At 34.2% G+C, this 20,847-nt stretch overlaps 2 protein-coding genes across 4 annotated transcripts; both read right to left on the bottom strand.

The window, feature by feature from the left end:
• Positions 1-2,518: 2,518 nt before the first annotated feature.
• On the bottom strand, positions 2,519-10,120 carry LOC108148387 (polycomb protein PHO). Its single transcript, XM_017275414.2, has 7 exons — positions 9,851-10,120; positions 9,483-9,744; positions 8,139-8,307; positions 7,325-8,088; positions 6,942-7,239; positions 2,971-3,090; positions 2,519-2,916 (listed from the first exon to the last, which is right to left on the bottom strand). Exons 2-7 carry the CDS (start codon positions 9,607-9,609, stop codon positions 2,760-2,762), a joined length of 1,635 nt encoding a protein of 544 aa, XP_017130903.1. The 5' UTR covers positions 9,610-9,744; positions 9,851-10,120; the 3' UTR covers positions 2,519-2,759.
• Positions 10,121-14,074: 3,954 nt separating this feature from the next.
• Positions 14,075-20,473, bottom strand: LOC108148211 (kinesin-like protein KIF17). Of its 3 annotated transcripts, XM_017275120.2 has the most exons (6): positions 20,378-20,473; positions 19,832-20,056; positions 17,391-18,005; positions 16,009-16,829; positions 14,558-14,756; positions 14,075-14,265 (listed from the first exon to the last, which is right to left on the bottom strand). In XM_017275120.2, the coding sequence occupies exons 1-6, from the start codon at positions 20,447-20,449 to the stop codon at positions 14,116-14,118; spliced, it is 2,082 nt and encodes a 693-aa protein (XP_017130609.2). In that variant the 5' UTR covers positions 20,450-20,473; the 3' UTR covers positions 14,075-14,115. The 3 variants fall into 3 exon arrangements, with proteins under 3 accessions (XP_017130609.2, XP_041564598.1, XP_041564599.1); XM_041708665.1 differs by lacking the exons at positions 14,075-14,265; positions 14,558-14,756; positions 16,009-16,829 and having other exon boundaries at positions 17,528-17,619; positions 17,916-18,005; XM_041708664.1 differs by lacking the exons at positions 14,558-14,756; positions 16,009-16,829; positions 17,391-18,005.
• Positions 20,474-20,847: the final 374 nt, after the last annotated feature.

Genomic DNA, 20,847 nt, shown 5'->3' with positions numbered 1-20,847 from the left:
AAAAGTTGTCTTTCTATTGACGGTAGTACATAAGTCGGAACGAGCCGCATCGGCCGACTATAGCATATAACTCCCATACTGTAGTTCTTCGACTACAGTAATGGTTAAATATTTCAGAATTTCTGTTTAAATTTCATCAAAATCAAACGACTATATTATCATATAGCTTCCATAGAAACAATAAAACTATTGTATTAAAAAAAATTTTTTTATTTTCAAATTTAATTTTAATTTGTTTTTTAATTCTTTTGACTTATTTATAATTTGACAGTTCAGAATTACCCTTTTAATTATATTAAAATCGTAAATCTATGTCGTATAGCTGTCATAGGAACTATCGAATAATTGAGCTGCAAATCATCATAGCTTCAATGTGTTTAAACATATACCCAAGTAAATCATAATTTTAATGTTTTCAAGAATGTAGTTATTTTTGGCGACCTTTCTAAATAATATTGGTTGTTAGCCGGCTTACTTCAGGATATTGAAAAAATAATACAATTTTAATTTTGGGCTCTTCTGTCGATATATTTCGGATGCTCTTCGGCAAACCGTCTTCAGGACAACTATAAAAGAATAACAACAATTTTAATATTCTCAACAAACGAGAACAATTTACATTTAACATAACTTACACGTCTGCGTCCGGTGACGTGGAGTTGTTAACTAATTTTTATTTTTCTTTCCCTAGTAAATGTCTTTATGAGCGCAATTGTCAGTGTCCGTTTTGTAGTTCATCCGTATGTCTGTAGGCGTTTTTATGATATGTAGCATTTCTGTGGTGAATCGTTGTTCTTGTGTTAAGATACTGTCCTCTTCGAAGTTCGGAGAGTGATTATTCTAGGCACAGTGGGACATGAGTGCTGTTTTTTTTGCGCGTTCGTATGGTGTCTAGTTCTGAAGTCCGATCTATGCTGTGCTAGTATGGTTTTTAGTTTCGATTTTGTTGTTCCTGTATATATCTTGTTGCATATTTCGTTGTTGTTGCCGTTGCAAACTACCAAATAAAAAAGTAATTTTTTTCAAACATTTTTGTTTTATATTTATATTGTTCCCATGGAAGCTTTAAGTTGTAGTTCAATTCGATTTTTTTTATTAGATTTACAACGTTTCCCTACCCTGATCAGAAATTTTTCGGGAAGTAGTTCTGGCTGATTGAATTGCGCAGTTTGAAATGGCCCTTCTTCAAAATATATGCGGTCTGATGCATGGTTTCCTGAGCTTCCTGTGATTAAGTCTTCCACATCAAAATCTTGTAATAGAACCTTCGATCTGATGGTAAATTATGATTTCTCATCAGCAGCCAATTGTTGCATAGCTCGAACTGAAAATAATGACTCAGGCATTGTACCGCATGTTACGGTGTCAAGCTTGTAAATTTTAAATGGGCTGATGCGGGGAACCACGCCACAGTAAACATTGGAAATAACTATCTGATCCAGCAATTCGAACACATCTGTACATTTTGCAGATGTCACCAGTAAAAGCCACTGAAAAGATATACCTAAACTGTAGGAACGTTACGAATAGCAATCGCTGTATTGTAAGTCCAGTTATAAAAATGTCATAAGGATCGGCCTGATGATGAAACAGCAGATCCGTTAAACAACGACTCATAGCTTAGTTCTTGTGCTCTCCCTCGTCAGAACGCAATGATGAGGCTACAAATACTTTGGAAAAATGACTCTGGGACTCAATCTTCTCCTTAGTGTATCCGGAACTCTTTGGCTTTTCCACAACTGCCGAACTGAATCATTTATTCCAACAACGGCTCTGTCTCTTGAAGTCTGAGAAGTCTTAGCGGCCAGCAATATATTTTGGAAAGTGCTTCCCTTTATAATTTGAATGTTTTTTTTACTTGATGCTCTTTACGAATCTGTGAGACGTTGTTGTGGTTGCTGACAAAAAAACTACATTATAACACCCTTTGCTAAGACATTAAAAATATTTAAATAAAAAAATGCATATGTCGGAGATTAATTTGAAATATAATGAAGAAATATTATTTGTAAGTCTCTGAGTGTATTGAATAAACGAAGTTAAAAAGAAATAAGGAAGAGAGAAGCTTTTGAATGAGAGCGCGGTGGGGAAGGAGAGCGAAATCCCTACTGAGCGTGGCGCAATGAGAGGTAGAGAATAATGAGCGAGAGGAAGGCAGTTCAAGAAAGCCTGCGAAACGGAACAGACGCTCATGCAGAGAAACCATTGCGACTCGCTGCGCTGAAGAAAAATATAATTCCATAATGGCAGACGAACCAGACCCCCTATCTCCTACACATATATATATTTTTAATATAATAACCATAATAATAAAACCCCTTTACAAACTAAAAACAATAAGTATAGACTTACAAAAATTAGTTCTGTTCGGTTTTTATATTTACACAATAAAATTTTAAAAACGGCAGAAAAAATTTTGATGCTTGTTTTATTTAATAATAATAGTTCTAGGAATAATTAATAATTCTAAAAGAACTTTTGTTTGTGTTCATTTTTTATTAATGTTTACAAACTAAATTACAAAGTTATTATTAATATTAAATTTAATATACACCCCGTTGTTCCGGTTTCTAGTCAAAATCAAATTTGATGATTTCGAAGATGATTTAGTTTGACTTTTGAGAAATTTGTAGTTGCAATTCTGGCGATTATTAGAAGGAATTAAAAAAACAGAATTGTGCAAAAGGAATCACGATATCTCTATGCATTCCAAATTTGATCAAGACCGAATTTTAAATAGTGTTGGTTGATGTACACTTTCAGTCTGCATACACCACAAAGGGAACATGGTTTTCTGACACCCCATCCCGAAACTCAACCTTAATAAATTTAGTAGAATTAGTAGAATTATCTTCTCTTGGGCTGTTTGACTCAACGTTTAAACAGCCAGTTTTCCGTGAAATGCTGGTATTCCTCCTTAAATGAAGTTGATATTAAAACGTTAAATTTAATATTATTTAAAAAACTTACTTCGCTTTAGCATGAGTTAATATGTGAGATTTTAAATTTGTGGATTGAGCAAACTTTTTGTTGCAGGCATCAAACGGACAAACAAATGGCCTATCTCCTGTGTGTATTCTTACATGTGTTCTGTAAATAAAATGATTAATAGCAATAAGTTTATGAGTGTATAAAATGGATTTATTTTATTTTATTTATTTCAAGCAATTCATTAACAATGACAGTAAGTAGGCAATGAAACTTTAGTTTTGGGCTCAGAAGAAGCCAAGGGATTCTTCATGCATTATTTAGTCAACGCAGAACTATTCTACGTATATGTGGCATATTGCGGGGTAATACAAAAAAATTTTAATTATATTGCACTTTGAGACATTTAAACCCAAAAGATAATCACAATACCATATTAGAAAGGCATTCAGATTGGATTGTAACAGCAGAAATTTCCGTTGTTACAGGCATAACTTTACTTCATGCGTGTACTTTTCTGTCCGTCCATTTCTACGCAAACTAATCTCCCAGTTTTAAAGCTGTCTTCCCAAACGTCTTCTTTGTATTGCAGGAACGGCCGGGATCGTACGACTGAATGTCAGACATATAGCCGTAGGAACAAACGTAAAAATAAAGAATATGAATTATACCATCATTGTTTATAAACATAAATGGGAGTTATGGGAGTCGTCCGATTTTGATGAAATTTAAACCATTACTATATGTCGATAAACTAAAAAAAAAATTAAAAAACAGCAAACTTATAATTTTTTTCATTTATTTTTCCGATTGATCCTATGGGAACGACTATATGCTATAGTCGTCCCATCCGGCTCGTTCCGACTTATGTACCACCTGCAATAGAAAGACAACTTTTGGGAAAGTTAAAAACTGAGCTTTAAGACTGAGAGACTAGATTGCGTAGAAACGGACGGACAGACGGACATGGCTAGATCGATTCACCTAGTGATGCTGATCAAGAATATTTATACTTTATAGGGTCGAAAATGTCTCCTTCTTACGACTTTTAAATAAGCACCAACTAGTTTGAAGAATATATATTCTTTATAGCAGGGGTCTCCAAACTCTGCTTATGGCTGAGCAAACACCAATACATTGGTGCGAAGAAAATCAGTATAATAAGCGATAACCTTGTTTTTGCAACCAGATTTTCTGAGCCTAAGTAAGTTTTTATCTAACTTTGATCAATCCGATCCCTACTCATGCAAAAAATTGGGTGATGCCCTTAATATTTAAATGTAAAGTTCAGACTTTATAATAAGTCAAAAAAAAAAAAAAAAACCGCTACAACAAAGATTTAAAGCTTTTTTCTACACAGGGCAATTAGGAACTATTATTATTCAGTGCAAAGATTACAACGCAATGAAGGAGACAGTTCCGACCCTAAGAAGTATTTATTATTGATCAGCAACATCCGCCCATCCATTGCAGGTAGTAGGTCTAGTAAAACGTAATCCATTATTTGAACAATAGATGACTTTAGTGATCTGTATCTCGCGATGTATAAGTCCGATTTAATTTTAGTAGGTTGCGTTAAAAAGTTGAGCATTCGTACTATAATAGCTTTTTAGAAGAGCTTTGAGAGCTCAAAAAATAAGAGACCGACAATTTTGCTTTGGCAAAAGCGAAAACGCAAGCCGGGAAGCTGAAAATGTAAATGGAGTATATGGCCCTAATACTGTAACTGCCAATCATGCACAATTCTGGTTTGGTCGATTTCGTTCTGGAAATTTTGAAGTTAAAGATGAGGCACGCTGCGGAAGGCCACTCGTCAAAAATGCATAACAAATTATGGAAATCGTTGAGTCTGACCGTCATTCTGAGTCTGACCGTCATTGCTCAAAAAACAGTTTGGAACCATTTAACAAAGGCTGGAACACAAAAAAGTTGGATGTATGGGTGCCACAAGAGCTATAAAAAAAAACCTTTTGGACCGAATTTCGATCTGCGAATCGCTGCTGAATCCCAACAAAACTGAGCGTTTTTGAAGAGGATTGTGCCTGGTGATGAAAAGTGGAAACTTACGACAACGTGAGGCGAAAACGGTCATGGTCGAAGATGGATGAGCCGGCCCAGGCGGCGGCTAAGCCAGGATTGACGGCCAGAAAGGTTTTGCTGTGTGTTTGGTGGGATTGGCAAGGAATTATCTACTATGAGCTGCTCCCCTATGGCAAACTTAATTCGATTCTGTACTGTCAACAATTGGACCGTCTGATAGAAGCAATTCCCCAGAAGCGCCCTACTTTAGCAAATAGGAAAGAAATTGTTTTCCATCAGGACAACGATAGACCACACAGCTTGGACGGGAGGTTCTTTTGCATACACCTTATAGCCAGGACATCACACCAAGTTACGTCCACCTTTTCCTATCAATGTCGACCGATTTGGAAAGCGTAAAATAAGCTACAAGGGAGAATTGTGAAAACCGACTGGCTCAGTTTTTTGGAAATAAGGACGAAGGATTTTATGAGGGGTATCATGAAATTACCATAAAAATGGCCATCGATTGTAGAATAAAATGGTGCTTATTTGAAATAAATCAGTTAATTCTAACCATAAAAAAAACTTGAAGTTCATGTACAAATAATGGATTTCTTTTACTTGACCTTATATATAAATCGTAGAGGACCATATCAAACGACAATATATATATTTTGAAATTGCTTTTCTGTTTGCAAAGGTTTAACGATATTTTTTCATAGACCTATAAAACGAAATAAAATTTTAATTTTTTTTTTTTAATCATTCTTTAAATTAAATTATTTGAGGTTTAGTAGTGATTGCATTTTTTTAATTATTTTATTATTTTTATTTCATTAAGATCAAACGACTTCATCACATAGAAAACGAAAAAAATGAACAAAAAACATTTAACTTTGCTGTTTTAAAATTCGGAAGTTTTTATACCCTTGCAGCTATTGCAAAAATTAATTAGTCCTTAAAAAATCTAAATTTCTATTTATATGCGTGTATGGTAAAAACATTGAAGCTATGATGGTTATCAATTTAATTATTCGATCGTTCGAATATGATATCGCTTTTTGATTTTAATAAAATTAAAACGTTATTTTAAAGTATTTAACCATTTCTATGTCCAACATTTTTTTGGAAAATACTAAAAAAAAAATTTTTTTGTTTCATTTTTTTAATATAACACTTTGATTGTTATATGAGCTATATGTTTAAGTCGACCGATTTTTATTAAATAAAACCGAAATTCTGATATATTAAACTATAAATATTTCTCGAAGACCCAAAAACAAAATTAAATAACAGCGCAGTTATTATTTTAATTTATTTTGCTAATTGTTCCTATGGGACCTATATGATATATATGACCTATATCCGATCCGGCTCGTTCCGCTTATATACTACTTTCAATAGGAAGACATATTTTGGGAAAGTTTCATGTAGATAGCTTTAAAACTGGGAGACTAGTTCGCGTAGAATCGACTCTCCAAGTGAGATAGATCAAGAATATATAAACTTTATAAACCCGGAAATGCCTCCTTCACTGCGTTGCAAACTTCTAACGGAAATTATGATAATATAATTATTTAATTGTTCCTATGACAGCTATATGATATGGTTTTCAGATTAAAATAAACCATTACCATATCCAAAATAAATTTAAAAAAAAATAATAAAATTTTGTTGTTAATATTCCAGTGGTATCCTTGGGAACTATATGATATGGTCTTCTGATTTAATATAATTTAAATCGTAATTTGAAAATTCATAAAAAATTCATATCACGAAAAACTAAAAAATAGTTTTAAAATGTTTGCTGAAGTCCACTTAGTAGTTCTTTTTTTAATCGGTTTATTTCGATTAGAAGCAAAACAGGAAGTGAAGCAAACTTCGAAGAGCTGAAGTTTATATACCCTTTTACTTATACCGAAAATGTAATGTACTTAGAATATATATTTAAAGGTTCATTAGAACCATTGACGTTAAACTTTATCATTTACCTTAAATTAAAATCCAGTGAAAATCGTTTCCCACATCCTTCGAACGTGCACTGAAATGGTTTTTCTCCTGTGTGAACCAACTGATGTCTTTTAAGTTTCGAGCTCTCTACGAAAGCTTTTCCACATTCTGCACAAACATGAACACGAGGACCGTGAGTGTGTAAATGTTTGCGCATTGCAGATGAATCTCTAAAATTTTTATGACAACCCTTATGTGGGCAAGCTATTTTTTTATCATTTGGATAGGCCACGGTGACTTCAGAGATATTAAAATTTAAATCCGCGCTACCAGTCGATCCTGCATTTAATAATAAAAGTTTTAATATATTTCGTATTTTACAATATTATTTAATTTTTAATTTTACAATATCTTATTGTTTTACCTGTATTGTCGTTGTATGGCAATTGTGGTGAGCAATCAGTTTGTTGCCTTTCATGTAAGCGAAGACCAAATGGCACTGAGCTAGTCGAAGTATGAAGATCGCCAGTATTGTCATTACTTAATATTCTATGATTATCAATTGTCATGGCGGCAGATTCATTTACCATATGTATACTTGTGGTATCAGAAATCATGATGGGATCATCGAAGCTCAAGTTTGATTTAGTCAAAATCTTATTGGAAAGATTATTTTCATAAGACAGAACAACTTTCTCTTTTGTTAACTGTTCTATGATTGGAACTGGGCTTATAGTTGGCTGCATTTCAAGTGCTTGTGATTCATGAGTAAATACCTCCTGTTGCAATATAGATTCAACCTGATCGAAGTCCTTGTTTTGTTGGGCCGAAACACGATCAAAATCGTCTTTACCCTTAAAAAATTCGGACTCGCCAACATTTTGGTCTGACCCCGAGTATTCATCATCGGAGATTCCGGACGCCCACATTGTCACACTAAACTCTCCTTCCATTGTTTTAATTTGAACAAGCTTTTGTTCCCACCGCCTTGATTTTCCAGTTGATGTTACTGTTGTTGTGTCTGAGGCTAGGAAAGGTGAACTGTCGGCAGTTTCCGACTCTTCAGTGGGGCTGCCATTATTAAGTAGACTATTTGACACATCCTTTGAAATTCCCTGATTTCCCACACAACCGCTGTTTTTATAACAATTTATATTCATTTGATATCCAATGTTGGCATTCTTTCTTCTAAAAATAAATAAATTTTTATTCATGTCTATAATAAAATACTTACTTACGTCTTAGAGGAAAATAAATTCTCAGATTCTTTTAATTGTAATTTTCCATGGACATTAGAATTGATTTCGTTATCACCCATTTTTGGTTCTGTCTGAATAACTGAATCACATACTTTACTTCTGTGCAAGTTCATGTGACTGCTAAGGGGTATAGCATCTGGAACAAGAACTATTTAAAAAAAGTAGTAATGAGTGCATAAATTTGTATTTCAAGAATTAAGCAAACTTCTGCAAGGCTAAGTAGGCTAGTATACATTAGGCGTTCGATTTTTATAGAGATAAAAAGGTATTTATACCTGCTACTCGTACAGTAAAAGGCAAAGACTCTATTACACTACGATGAGTAATGGTGAGAAAGAAAGAAAATGTATCTTTGCTGCTGCTTTAGTTTTCTTTTCGAGATAGTAATTCAGAACTAGGCTTTTAATTTATTTAAAATCAGAAAACGACTGTTTGGTGCAATACGTGGTTGATTTTAATTCCATTCTGAGTCATTAAATTAGTTCTACTGCAAAATTCATTTGTGAAATGAAAATACTCAGCTAATAAACTTCAAACTAAATATTCCCCCACATCACCATCTGTGGAACTGCATTGCCAACACTAGAACTTGAAAGATGGCTGCAGTACCCCCATCCACCCGCTAACATTCTTTTCGCTTTTTCTTTTACATCAGCGATTACTGCGGACCTATCTAAGGGGCAAAGGATACTGTTTTGCCGGAGTTTTAATACCCTTGAAGACTTTGCCGAAATTGCTAACTTGGAAAAGTAGCGAGAGTAACAAGAGCGTAATAATTATTTCTATGGAAGCTGTAAGATATATAGATGTCCGATCGGCAAGCGCTTATACCCTGATCAAAGAATGCTTAAATTAATAAGACTTGGAAAAATTGATGTCAATAGCTTTTCAAACTTAATCTGCGTACGACTAGCTTATAAACTGAGCTTGCAAAAGGTACTAAAACAGACAGAAAGATGGACAAACCTATATCGACTCCTCTACTGATCCTGATCAAGAATATATATACTTTATGGGATCGGAAACGTCTTCTTTACTGCGTTACAAACTCCTGAACAAAATTATAATACCCTCTCAAAGGTTATAAAAAATGATCCAGAGATAATACCGTTCAAGAAAAATTAAGCAATTAATCAAGCAATGTTAAATCGTCTCAGGGGTTTTGGAGGGAAGAGAAGGTTAGATGTAGTTGATGCGAAAGAATTAATGTGTCCTACGTTTTGGGGAATTAGTATGCGTACCAAAAGTTTCCGAAAAGACACACATTTTAAAGTTTGTTAGCGTCTTAAATTTCAGGCGATTTGATTGATGCTAGTAACTTACCATTGCTTATACTTTGCACACTTATTTTTTGAATGCCTTTTGGGTTGACTATATCATCCTCGTAGTGCTCATTTTGAAGAAGTATGCCATAACGTTCGTATGCCATATTTACAATGTTTTGATCCATTGAATGATTTAAGTTTACAGGTAGTATTAAAGCATTTCATGTGCAAGCATAAATGCACGCATGTGTTAGGTAATTTTGTTTTTTTTTTTAATTTCCCTGAGGGTTGAATTTGTTGAGGCTTACTTTTTGTTAGATCTGAAAGATGAGAATGTTGTTTTACATGTAATCAAGGCAGGGATTTTTACGATAATTACATACGCACATATGTATGTGCATATACAAAACAATTATTTTTACGTACATGTATGAAAAGCGGATTTTTACGCAAAACGAAACTCAACTTAAGAATATTTGTTATTTTCATTATAGAACAGAATAATCTTTAAAGGTAAGATACCAAACAATTGTTTAAGGAAAATGCACCATAATGCACAGATTTTAGTTTTGAATTGTATGAAGTATTTGTAATTGTCCAATAAATTTAATGTTTATCTAGTTTTTGTACTAAAAACAAAATAAAACCAAAAAAAATTTAGACAATTTTATAAAACCGATAACAGATGCCGTAAAATATCAATAATGGTATTCGGTTGTTTGGCATGGGTATTCAATTACTTCTTGGCTTATATACTAAACTTTGGTATACCGATAAAAAACGCAAGCAATATGACTAGTTCTCACACCACCTAACTCAAAGATATAGCGGAAGGTTATCTTGGGTATTCCCGAAACGTCTGAATCTCTGAATTGCACAAAATTCAGAAAGAATTATTAGAGGACGAACAGCTGACTTTCAGCAATTCAGAGGCTCAGACGTTTCGGGAATACCCAAATTGTTTTTTGCTGCATTTTCTTAAGCTAAATGCCTGTTTAGAATGGCGGCTTTTTCGCTTCAGCGACCAAATTCCGCTTTATAGCGTATTTCCACAGAGATCCATCCACCTTCCACCATTCGTTGAAGGGATGGTTCATAAGGTTTTGCCATTCCAAAAATTTCCCAGTTAGTCCGAAGTTAAAATTTGACGGACTTTGACGGACTAATTTATGCAATAGTTAGCCGATGTTTCTGCTGGGATTTTTGAAAAAAGTGGAATTCCTCTGGTTTCCACAGAGCACATCACCCTTCCGATATCAGCTGCATTTTCTTGAGCTAAATGCCTGTTTAGAATGGTGGCTTTTTTGCTTCAGCGACCAAATTCCGCCTTATAGCGTATTTCCACAGAGATCCATCCACCTTCCACCATCCGTTGAAGGGATGGTTCATAAGGTTTTGTCATTCCAAAAATTTCCCAGTTAGTCCGGAGTAAAAATTTGACGGACTTTGACGGACTAATTTATGCAATAGTTAGCCGATGTTTCTGCTGGGATTTTTGAAAAAAGTGGAATTCCTCTGGTTTCCACAGAGCACATCACCCTTCCGATATCAGCTTATCTGAACAGCTGTTGCTTTTGAAAACATAAAAAGATGACGAGCCACAGCTGTTCAGATCAGCTGAAATCGGTAGGTGGATGTGCTCTGTGGAAATCGGAGTTTCACATTTGGTGGAAATTCCAATCGTTTCCAACGGATGGACTGTGTGGAAAGAGGGCATTAGAGACGATAGGCCAACATCAGTGGTTAAATCAATAGCAGAGGAAAAGCTTTCCAATTGTGAACGTACAAATTGTATTTAGTTTTGCGTATATATTCATTTTCTTGTCGGGAAAATTTAACTTTGGGGTTCTCTTCTTCTTTTTAGGTATGTTTACATCTAGTAGGACGTTCAGCTGTTTTCGCATTAGCGGGTGCCTGTGTGAATGGGTCGCTTCAAATTTTTCGCAACAATTCTTTTAAGCGGCTGTGTGCAGACGCTTTAAAGCTGTTGTATAAAAATAATAATAAAACCTTTGATTGTATTTTTATATCAATTTGTAATTCAAAATAACAGTTTCATGTCAATAAAATTAATAGGCCGGTGAGTAGAAATTAGTATATATATGTAGATAACAGTTATAGATAGTTTTTCGCTAACAATGTTAAGTTTGTTTGGGAACAAATTTTAAAGGGCCGAAATGCGCTGAAATAGTAACAATAATTTTTTTTTTCGTTTCATTACACATTCTGCTGTAATTGCACCTTTTATATGGTAAGTGTCTTTGGATTAATGATCGAAAATTACAATAGCATTTGATTAAATTGAATTAAATATAATTCTAAGACACTTTGATGGAGCTAACTTTCCCTTTAAATCCAAAAATTTCACAGTTAGTCCGCCGGTAAAATTTGACGGACTTTGACTAATTTATGCGATAGTTAGCAACCCGCTTTCCACCCAACTGTGACTTATCAAAACAAAAGCATCGAATGTTGACCTGTAGACTTTGTTAATGTTTTGACAAGCCACAGCTGTTCAGATGGAAGTTGGATGTGCTCTGTGGAAATCGGAGTATTGCATTTGTTAAAATTCCAACCGTTTCTAACGGATGGTCTGGGCGGAAAAGGGGCATTCAACACAGTGACTTTTGACGAATGGGGGCTCTTTTGGAATAGCAGTTCGCTTGGATTAACTAGGCTATTATACCCTCTTTCCACACAGTCTATTCGTGGGAATATGTTGGCATTTTTGAGAACTGTGAAACTCCTATTCCCACAGAGTACATTCACCGCCCGCCATCCGATAACTGCTGTGACTCAACAAAACATAACACAGATTATTGAAGTCGGTTCTGCGATACTAAAATATTAAAATTTAACTACTATTTAGACTGATGTACGACGCAAAAAATTAGGTTGTAGCAGATTTGATTGGCAGTGATTTTAAAGGAGTTTAATGATGACGAAATAAAATTCTAAACATAAACAACTTAAGGCCTAGTGCCTTTTCACAAGCGGAAAAGCTATTCTTTCTAGAGTGCCCAATTTGGTAAATGTCGTCAACTCCAATAAATTAGCAAAATTGGAATCCTGATACGTTTGTCTTGCTCGCACTTTCGTAAAATCGCAAGAGCAATGAATGGGTCAACAACGAAGTGTATGACACTTTAGAAAAACAAGAATATAAAAATTTGTTGGAAAAGAAGATTGTAGCGAACTGATTTTGCTGGTTATCTGCTTGTCCCACCAAATTTATATAAACATGACAATCTATTGATCAGTGAAAAAGGCACAGGAAGATCTTTATTCGCCGATTTGACCCTGGCCTAGGTCTTGTTCTTTCGCCCTCTGCGCACGGCAATATCAAAGTCCGAAGTCTGCTGCTGTCCCGTTATTTCATTGCACACGGCCCTTCGCTGCTGCCTTATATCGCCGTCTCTCTCTGACTCTTCCTTGCTTTGTCTAGTGCTCAAAGCACCACTCAGTTTCGCCGTACTACCATTACTACGAGTGAATTCGCCGCGTAACTGGTAGTCCACTGCTTGCATACGTTTATTCTGCTTGCTTTTTAATTTGTGGGGAGTTATTCAACTGTTATACAATTTTATGAGAAACATGAAATTATGATTTACTTGCGTATATGTTTAAAATCATTGAAGCTATGATGATTAGCAGCTTAATTTTGAACTGAACAAAAAATTAAAAAACAGAAAAGTTATAATTTTATTCATTTATTTTTTCCAATGTTCCTATGGGAGCTATATGCTATAGTCGTCCGATTTTGATATAATTTAAACCGTAAATCGGAAATATTTAACCATTACTAAATGTCGAAGGACTAAACAAAAAATTTAAAAACAGCAAAGTTATAATTTTTTTCAATTATTTTTCCGATTGTTCCTATGGGAGCTATATGCTATAGTATAGGCTCGTTCCGACTTATATACTACCTGCAATAGAAAGACAACTTTTGGGAAAGTTTCATGCAGATAGCTTTAAAACTCAGAGACTAGTTTGCATATAAACGGACGGACAGACAGACGGACAGTCGGACGGACAGACGGACATGGCTAAATCGACTCTACTAGTGATGCTGATCAAGAATATATATTCTTTATATGGTCGGAGATGTCTCCTTCACTGCGTTGCAAACTTCTGACTGAAATTATAATACCCTCTGCAAGGGTATAAAAATTCAGAGAACACGTTAAAATTTATTTGCACTTGCTGTCACATTGTCTGTTTGTTTTAAATTGTGAACATATCGTGCAAAATTGTTGAATGCTTAATTTGTATTTTGCTGGCTTTTTGTGTCATAGTTTCCAAATTTTAATTACCTACCCTTTCTAGCCCCTAAGAAAGGGTAGGTAATTAAAAGTGGAATATTTGCTGGAAGTTAATATTCATATGATATCGTCCGATTTTAAAAAAACCAAATCCGTTTTTCTGAAATTGTACAAAATGGTTACATGAGCAAGTTATTAAAAACAATAAAAATATAACTTATTTTAAATTACATATTCGTTTAATCCTGGAATAAATATATATAAATTTTCTTGGATTAAATCCCACATTTGGGTTAAGATTGTAAGCTTACCAAGAAACTGGCTCTTAAATTTAATAAAACAAAGTAAAAATATTTTATAAAGTTTATTATACAAATGTGTTGGTATGTTCAAAAGTTAATATAATATCTATATTAAACTGGTTGCTCAACAATCTGTGACATCAAGCACGCCTTTAAAAGCCTGTGAAGTGATCTCGTAATCCTCAAATTCCTTCTTTTTTGGTCGGCTTGTTCGAAAATAGTTTTTTTGTACATTGATGTTATACTTATCTTTCGATAGGGTGGCATTTCTTTCCTTTAATAAAAATTATAAGGATTTTGTTATTTATAAATCGTATACATATAGTTGTAAACAAGAAATGAGTTCAAAACAAAATAAATACAAAAAATAGATAAAAAACCAAAAAAAAGGTCCTGGGGGTTGAATCATGTTTTTGGGATATACTGTCAAAGTTGATTTAATCAATTTTGACAGAAGGTAAATACCAGTTGGACCGGAAAAGTCTCATTTTTAAAGTTGCAAACTTTTGACTGAACAAATAATACCCTATGCAATATACCCTTTAAAATACAAATTAAATAATTACTTTTTCTTCAATGTCCTTAGATTCCCGGGTAACATTTTGATTGATGTATGTATAGTTACTACCGATAACAGAACTATGAGTTCTATGAAGTGCGGACTTTAGAGTTGCCGGTGGAAGTTTTAATGAATCGATCACTGGGATTCTCCACATTTTAAGATCATCATTCCATGAAGAGTTTTGCAAAATAGTATCCGGTGTCCTAGTTTAAAAATGTAATGTTATGTATTAATAGTTAACAAGTAAAATTTGCATTCATCGCATAAAAACGAAAATGCAGAGAAGGAGACTGCTTCATACACTGACGAGCTAAACTATAATAAATGGGCGCATTCCGAAGGACAACATGATCACTGATAGATTACTTACGATTGTTGTGCTGAACGCGTATGATATGATAACTACTTACGAGGCAAATGTTCATGATGGAAGAACATCACCAAAAAAGGAGTATAAAATAAGGGCGGAGTATCAAAAAAGGCACAATAAAAAGTACAAATAAGTGGCCCAACGAAACCAAGCACGAACTTGTTACGCGCTGGATATCAAGTTTGCGAGGAAAATACAAATAACATAATATAGAGACATTTATAAAAAAAACTAAAACTAAGTACAGTGCAATTATGTTAAAATTAATTGTTATGTTAAAATAATATATTGATTATTATAATTATTACAAAGAACATGAAAGGGTTCATGCAGGCAAAATTTTATGTACATCTTGGTAAGTTAAGAGGGTGGTAGTTGCGGGTTGTTCTAAAGGGTACATTGTAAGATAAGTGGCTTACCAATTCTATGGAGACAATATCACCTCTGACAAGATTGTGCATTAAAATAATTTTGTATTGGGGACTCTAAACGGGAGCGTAATAATCGAAAATAGGACGGACAAGGGAATAAAATAATAATTTAGTTGTATAAGTCGTCAAAGAAAAATAGAGATAGGTATATATGGTGGTGAAAATATCATAAAAGTTTCTTAACCATTGATGGTGTAAGTTGGATCTAACCATCGATATTATTAATAGTGGCAATCATAGATTGAAAACCCTAATTGCCTAACCCTAAAAATAAGTCTCAAAGCTGGAAACTTTAGGGTTTTAGATTAGTAATCTGAAGATAAACTGCGTTCAGAATCACTCAGCTCAGCTCAGCTCAGATTTTGAAGACCTGTGTTACAGTTGTTCTCTGGCAAATAAAATTGAAGTACAAAAGAGTGCATCAAAAAAATAAATTCACATAGACACATCCTAACAATTTTTCGTTGTTTTTACATCTATCCCTGCAATGTAAGACCATACGCAAATGGTTTGCTCGGTTTCATAGTTATCCGATTTTTTTAATAACTTTTAAGCTAATGTATAGGTTTTTTATTTATTTTAAGAGCATGCATATCTAAGATTTCTGTTGAGGAAGTGTAGTCATTACAGTAATGCTATAAAAAAAGCTCTTACCAGTTTCTGCTATGTTGTCGAAAAATCGGTTGAAATTTATAAAACAATTGTTGATAAAACTTTATATGACGTCCAAGAATTCGAATTTCTTCCAAGTAATCCTCTCTATCCAACTGGAACTCTGAATTTAAGTCGGCAACTTCCATTTCAAGCATTTTTATTTTGGTTTTGCATTTTCCGATGTGATCATTTTTTATGCTTATTTCCTGGGCAATAGTAGCATAATGTCCCTGCAAAAGGTCGCGGTCCTCACATTTGACTCTGCTTAAAGCGTGGGCAATTGCACTTAAGTGGCGCTGTGCTGCAAATCTGCGTGCATTGTGCTGTTCCATAAGTTTTAAGTCATCAACACGTTCACCGCCAATTAAAGAGCGTTTGATAAAGTCAATACGACTTCGTGCTTGCAGTTGTAGCTCTTCTTGTGATTTTACAGATGAAAGACTTGGCTTTGTTGATATGGAGTTCATTGTTTTGGAAAAAATGCCTGCACTTTGGTCTGATTTAATTATTTGAACATCTTTTATTGATTTTGAAGGTATAATATCTAGTTTTACCATGGGTAATTCGGCTGGTTTTTTTTTTTCATCCTTTTCAAAAATTATTTTTTGTTGAGTCTCTTCGAGCATCTTCTTTAAATGTACAATTTCATTTTGGTATTGGCGAAGCTTTGCATCTTTTGGATCTTCATTAATTTTAGGTTTGTTTGAAATTTTCTTTGCTCTACTTGCATAACGAAGTGTAGATATAGTTTCGTCATAATTTATGTGTGATGGCGAAATACAAGATATCATAAGAGTTTTTGTATTACCTCCTAAGGAATCCTTTATTAAAAATACATAATTGGTAAACATTTATTTATTATACCGTTGCAAAAATATTATAATTTCAGACAAAAGACTGCAACGCAGGGAAGGAGACATTTCCGAACTACAAAGTATATATATTCTTGATCAGCATCACTAGCGATGTCGATCTATCCATGTCCGTCTGTCCGTCCGTCCGTCCGACCGCCCGTCCGTCTTTCCGTTTTAACGCAAACTTTCCCAAATGTTGTGTTTTTATTGTAGATAGCATGTACGTCGGATCGAGTGGGATTGTAGCCTTAGAAACAATATGAAAAATAAAAGAACAACATTATATCCTATTTATTTTTCAGTCCATTTGAGATACTGTTATGATTTGCTGGCTTAGAATAACGAGTTTTCCTTTTCAAAATCGAACAACGAAATCATACAGTTGCCATAGGAACGATCGAAATATTTTGTTAAAAATCGACATAGCTTCATTTTTTTAAACATATACGTTTTATTTTGTAATAGCTGCAAGGATATATACACTTCAGTTTGCATAAGTATGCTTCCCTTTATTTTTTCTTTAATTACCTGAAGTAGACGTGTAAGTTTTGAGTCTCTAAATGGTACATGCTTTGCTTTACCATCAACCAAAGACGAAATTACGTGTCCCAGTGCAGAAAGTGATAAATTAATTTTAGACGCTTCTCTGAGCCGTTCACCTTGAGCGCCAGTCTTAAGTTGTCGTTCTGAACCAGCAAGGTCAACTAAGCATAATTTTCCCCGACGAATTCCTCCTAAGTCATTCTCCGTTACAGCACTATTAAAAAATGGAGATTGTTCCAAGGTGATAGTAAATATAGTGTGCGAGCGTGAGCTTTTTTCATTCATTAATGTCGCTGCAGTAACGCGGTTTTTATTGCCCAAGTTTAACCATTCAGAGCATTGGTTTGCACTAATAACAGAATGAGTAGTCAACGTTGGTACTGAGACACCGACTCCTGGTATTTCTTTAAGTGAATGATTTATCATGCTGGTACTCTCATTTGTATTGAGCAAGTCTCGTATATTTTCATTGTAAATTTCCAAATAGCTTACCAAAACCAAATATCTTACATTTGTTGCCATTGATATTCTTTCAAATATATGTTCGAAACATTTAGGAATTATTCCACTGCTCTTGATATTGTTCCAATTTCCGTCGCCCTTATAATCGAAAAAAAAGAAAAAATCAATTAGTTTTGGTAATTTAATATGTTGGCTTTATAAAATGGTACGTATTGGGATTTGGCATGCAGATTCCAGTGTTTCCTAAGAAGGACTCTAACACTCTAACGCCCAAAAATCGTGAAAGTATGTACTGTCACTCTGAGACATGTTAGAAGGTTGGGGTTGATTGTTACTGTCGACTTCCGCTCACGTAGTGACGAGGATTACAGCAAAGTGTGCGCAAGGAGACTACTATATATAGCCGCAATATTAAAAATCAGCAAAAATGATTCCGATCTTAAGAATTAAATGGCAATTAAAAGGGATTCCCTTTAAGTATTTGTGCATACTAAGACTTTTAGAAAGTCAATTGGTTCAGAAAAAAAGGGGGTGAAAGTGCAAAACTGGGATTGATGGGATTTTCCCTTCTTTTTGCTCTTTTAAGACTCACCCCAAACTGCTGCACAAAAAACTGGGAAAGACTACTACCCACGCCGGTAACCTATAGAGCGGTCTAAGGTGAATTTTAGGGAAAGTGGACACCTGCCACTGTTGCTCTCCGATCGACATTTCACCCCTGCCAGAACCTTCTTTTGCCGAGCTCTAGATGGCGCTAATAGTACCTCCAAGCCGATTCATAGATGGAGCCAAAAATACCCTTGCAGAGGGTATTATAATTTCAGTCAGAAGTTTGCAACGCAGTGAAGGAGACATCTCCGACCCTATAAAGTACATATATTCTTGATCAGCATCACTAGACGAGTCGATCTAGCCATGTCCGTCCGTCTGTCAGTCTGTCCGTCCGTTTCTACGCAAACTAGTCTCTTAGTTTTAAAGCTATCTGCATGAAATTTTCCCAAAAGTTGTCTTTCTATTGCAGGTAGTATATAAGTCGGAACGAGCCGGATCGGACGACTATAGCATATAGCTCCCATAGGAACAATCGAAAAAGTAAACAAAAAAAAATTATAACTTTGCTGTTTTTTATTTTTTTTTTTAGTTCTTCGACATATAGTAATAGTTAAATATTTCCGAATTACGGTTTAGATTTCATCAAAATCGGACGACTATATCATATATCTCCCATAGGAACAATCGCAAAAAAATATAAAAAAAATTATAACTTTGCTGTTTTTTAATTTTTTTTTTAGTTCTTCGACATATAGTAATAGTTAAATATTTCCGAATTACGGTTTAAATTTCATTAAAATTGGACGACCATATCATATAGCTCCCATAGGAACAATCGGAAAAAATACAAAAAAATTATAACTTTGCTGTTTTTTTATTTTTTTTTAGTTCTTCGACATATAGTAATGGTTAAATATTTCAGAATTACGGTTTAAATTTCATCAAAATCGGACGACTATATCATATAGCTCCCATAGAAATAATAAAAATATATAAAACAAATATCTAATAATTGAGCTGCAAATCATCATAGCTTCAATGTTTTTCAACATATACGCAAGTAAATCATAATTTTAATGTTTTAAAAAATATTTAATTTTGCAATAGCTGCAAGGGTATATAAACTTCGGCTTGCCGAAGTTTGCTTCCTTTCTTGTTTCCTCTCTTGTTAGAGCAATCGCAACATTGGTTAGCTTAGTAACGGGTGTATAAAAGTTAGGGTAATCGACTATAGCGTTTCCTCTAGCTTTGCGCTGAAACTGGTGGTAGCCCTTTAATAATATGCGTTAACTCTTAAACATTTATTTAGGAATATGTTTGACCATCCGCTTAGATCACTTCCGTAGGACTTAGTATTTTGTGGCTTCCGTTAATACGAGTCCTTTTTATACTTAATGTTTTAACACTATTACCTGCATTGTGTGTGTTTTTCCACACCCAGTCTGGCCGTAAGCAAAAATGGTTCCGTTATATCCCTCGATAGTACTCTCTACCAATGAATAGCACATTTCGTTATAAATATCTTCAGTTTTTGTGATCATATCATAGGCACTATCAAAAATGAACATTTTTTTAGGAACGAGGCGAGCCAAAGGATTTATGACAGAAACGACGTAATCATTAATTTCAACAATGTTCTGAAAATAAAAAAAATTTTATATTATTTAATTTATATTTTTAAAATATTTAATATTTAAAACATTTCTCAGTTACTCTTAAAAAATACGAAAAGGAATGGAAGGAATGCACCGATAGCACTAGATAGTTCCTTACTCTACAAAACGGCAGCACCAATGGCTAATATGATATATAAAAGTTAATTTTTATAAATCAATAATATTGTATGATGTATGCGTTCATATAAGGAGCAGTCCATTTATTACGTATTCATCGAAAGGGGGGACGGACCCAAATAAAAAAAACATCAGCATATACATTCTTCAATTTCAAAACCTTACTTCACATTTACTTTCATTTTCGCTTCGGTTCATCGGTCGACATCGAACTACAACTTTTATATTTTCACTCATTTTTCTTCGTTAGGAAAAACATGTCTAATGTACAAAAGAACAGGTACTAAACTAAAGCTACTCGAAGCTTCAATGGGGTCTTGTAAAGCTTTGAATTGGAAAAACAATTTTGGAGGTTGAATGTGCTTGAACAAATTGTTAATATTATATATGGCTCTTTGGTATCGACAGGATAAGAAATAAATCAGCTGATTGCTGGTTTGAGCATTGTTAAAAATCAACGAGATTCTTAAAATTGAACAAAGCAATTGTTAATTTCGCCGCAAACTCTTCCTATATTTCCTTCTCAAAGGTCCAACAGAGCTTGTAGGATCTACGGCATTTTATAACGACTTAAAGTTTTACAAGTGGGCCTCCACATTTCCGAAGCTCAGAATTTCATGAAAATATTGGGCTGT

The sequence above is a fragment of the Drosophila elegans genome, unplaced genomic scaffold (genome assembly GCF_018152505.1).
Source record: "Drosophila elegans isolate 14027-0461.03 unplaced genomic scaffold, ASM1815250v1 contig_349, whole genome shotgun sequence".
Taxonomy (NCBI): domain Eukaryota; kingdom Metazoa; phylum Arthropoda; class Insecta; order Diptera; family Drosophilidae; genus Drosophila; species Drosophila elegans.
Note: the sequence above shows the minus strand (reverse complement) of the source record. Positions and strands in the feature narration are given on the sequence as shown.

What these genes read in the sequence shown, in the direction of transcription:
- LOC108148387 (XM_017275414.2), bottom strand. Translation starts at nt 9,609, where the DNA reads ATGGATCAAAACATTGTAAATATGGCATACGAACGTTATGGCATACTT. An exon ending in GCCATACAACGACAATACAG is followed by an intron (nt 7,240 to 7,324) that starts GTAAAACAATAA and finishes TATTAAATGCAG; the next exon opens with GATCGACTGGTAGCGCGGAT. An exon ending in TTAACTCATGCTAAAGCGAA is followed by an intron (nt 2,917 to 2,970) that starts GTAAGTTTTTTA and finishes ACTTCATTTAAG; the next exon opens with GAGGAATACCAGCATTTCAC.
- LOC108148211 (XM_017275120.2), bottom strand. Translation starts at nt 20,449, where the DNA reads ATGAGTGAAAATATAAAAGTTGTAGTTCGATGTCGACCGATGAACCGA. An exon ending in GAAAAACACACACAATGCAG is followed by an intron (nt 18,006 to 19,831) that starts GTAATAGTGTTA and finishes TTCGATTATAAG; the next exon opens with GGCGACGGAAATTGGAACAA. An exon ending in CTAAGGACATTGAAGAAAAA is followed by an intron (nt 14,266 to 14,557) that starts GTAATTATTTAA and finishes TTTTTATTAAAG; the next exon opens with GAAAGAAATGCCACCCTATC.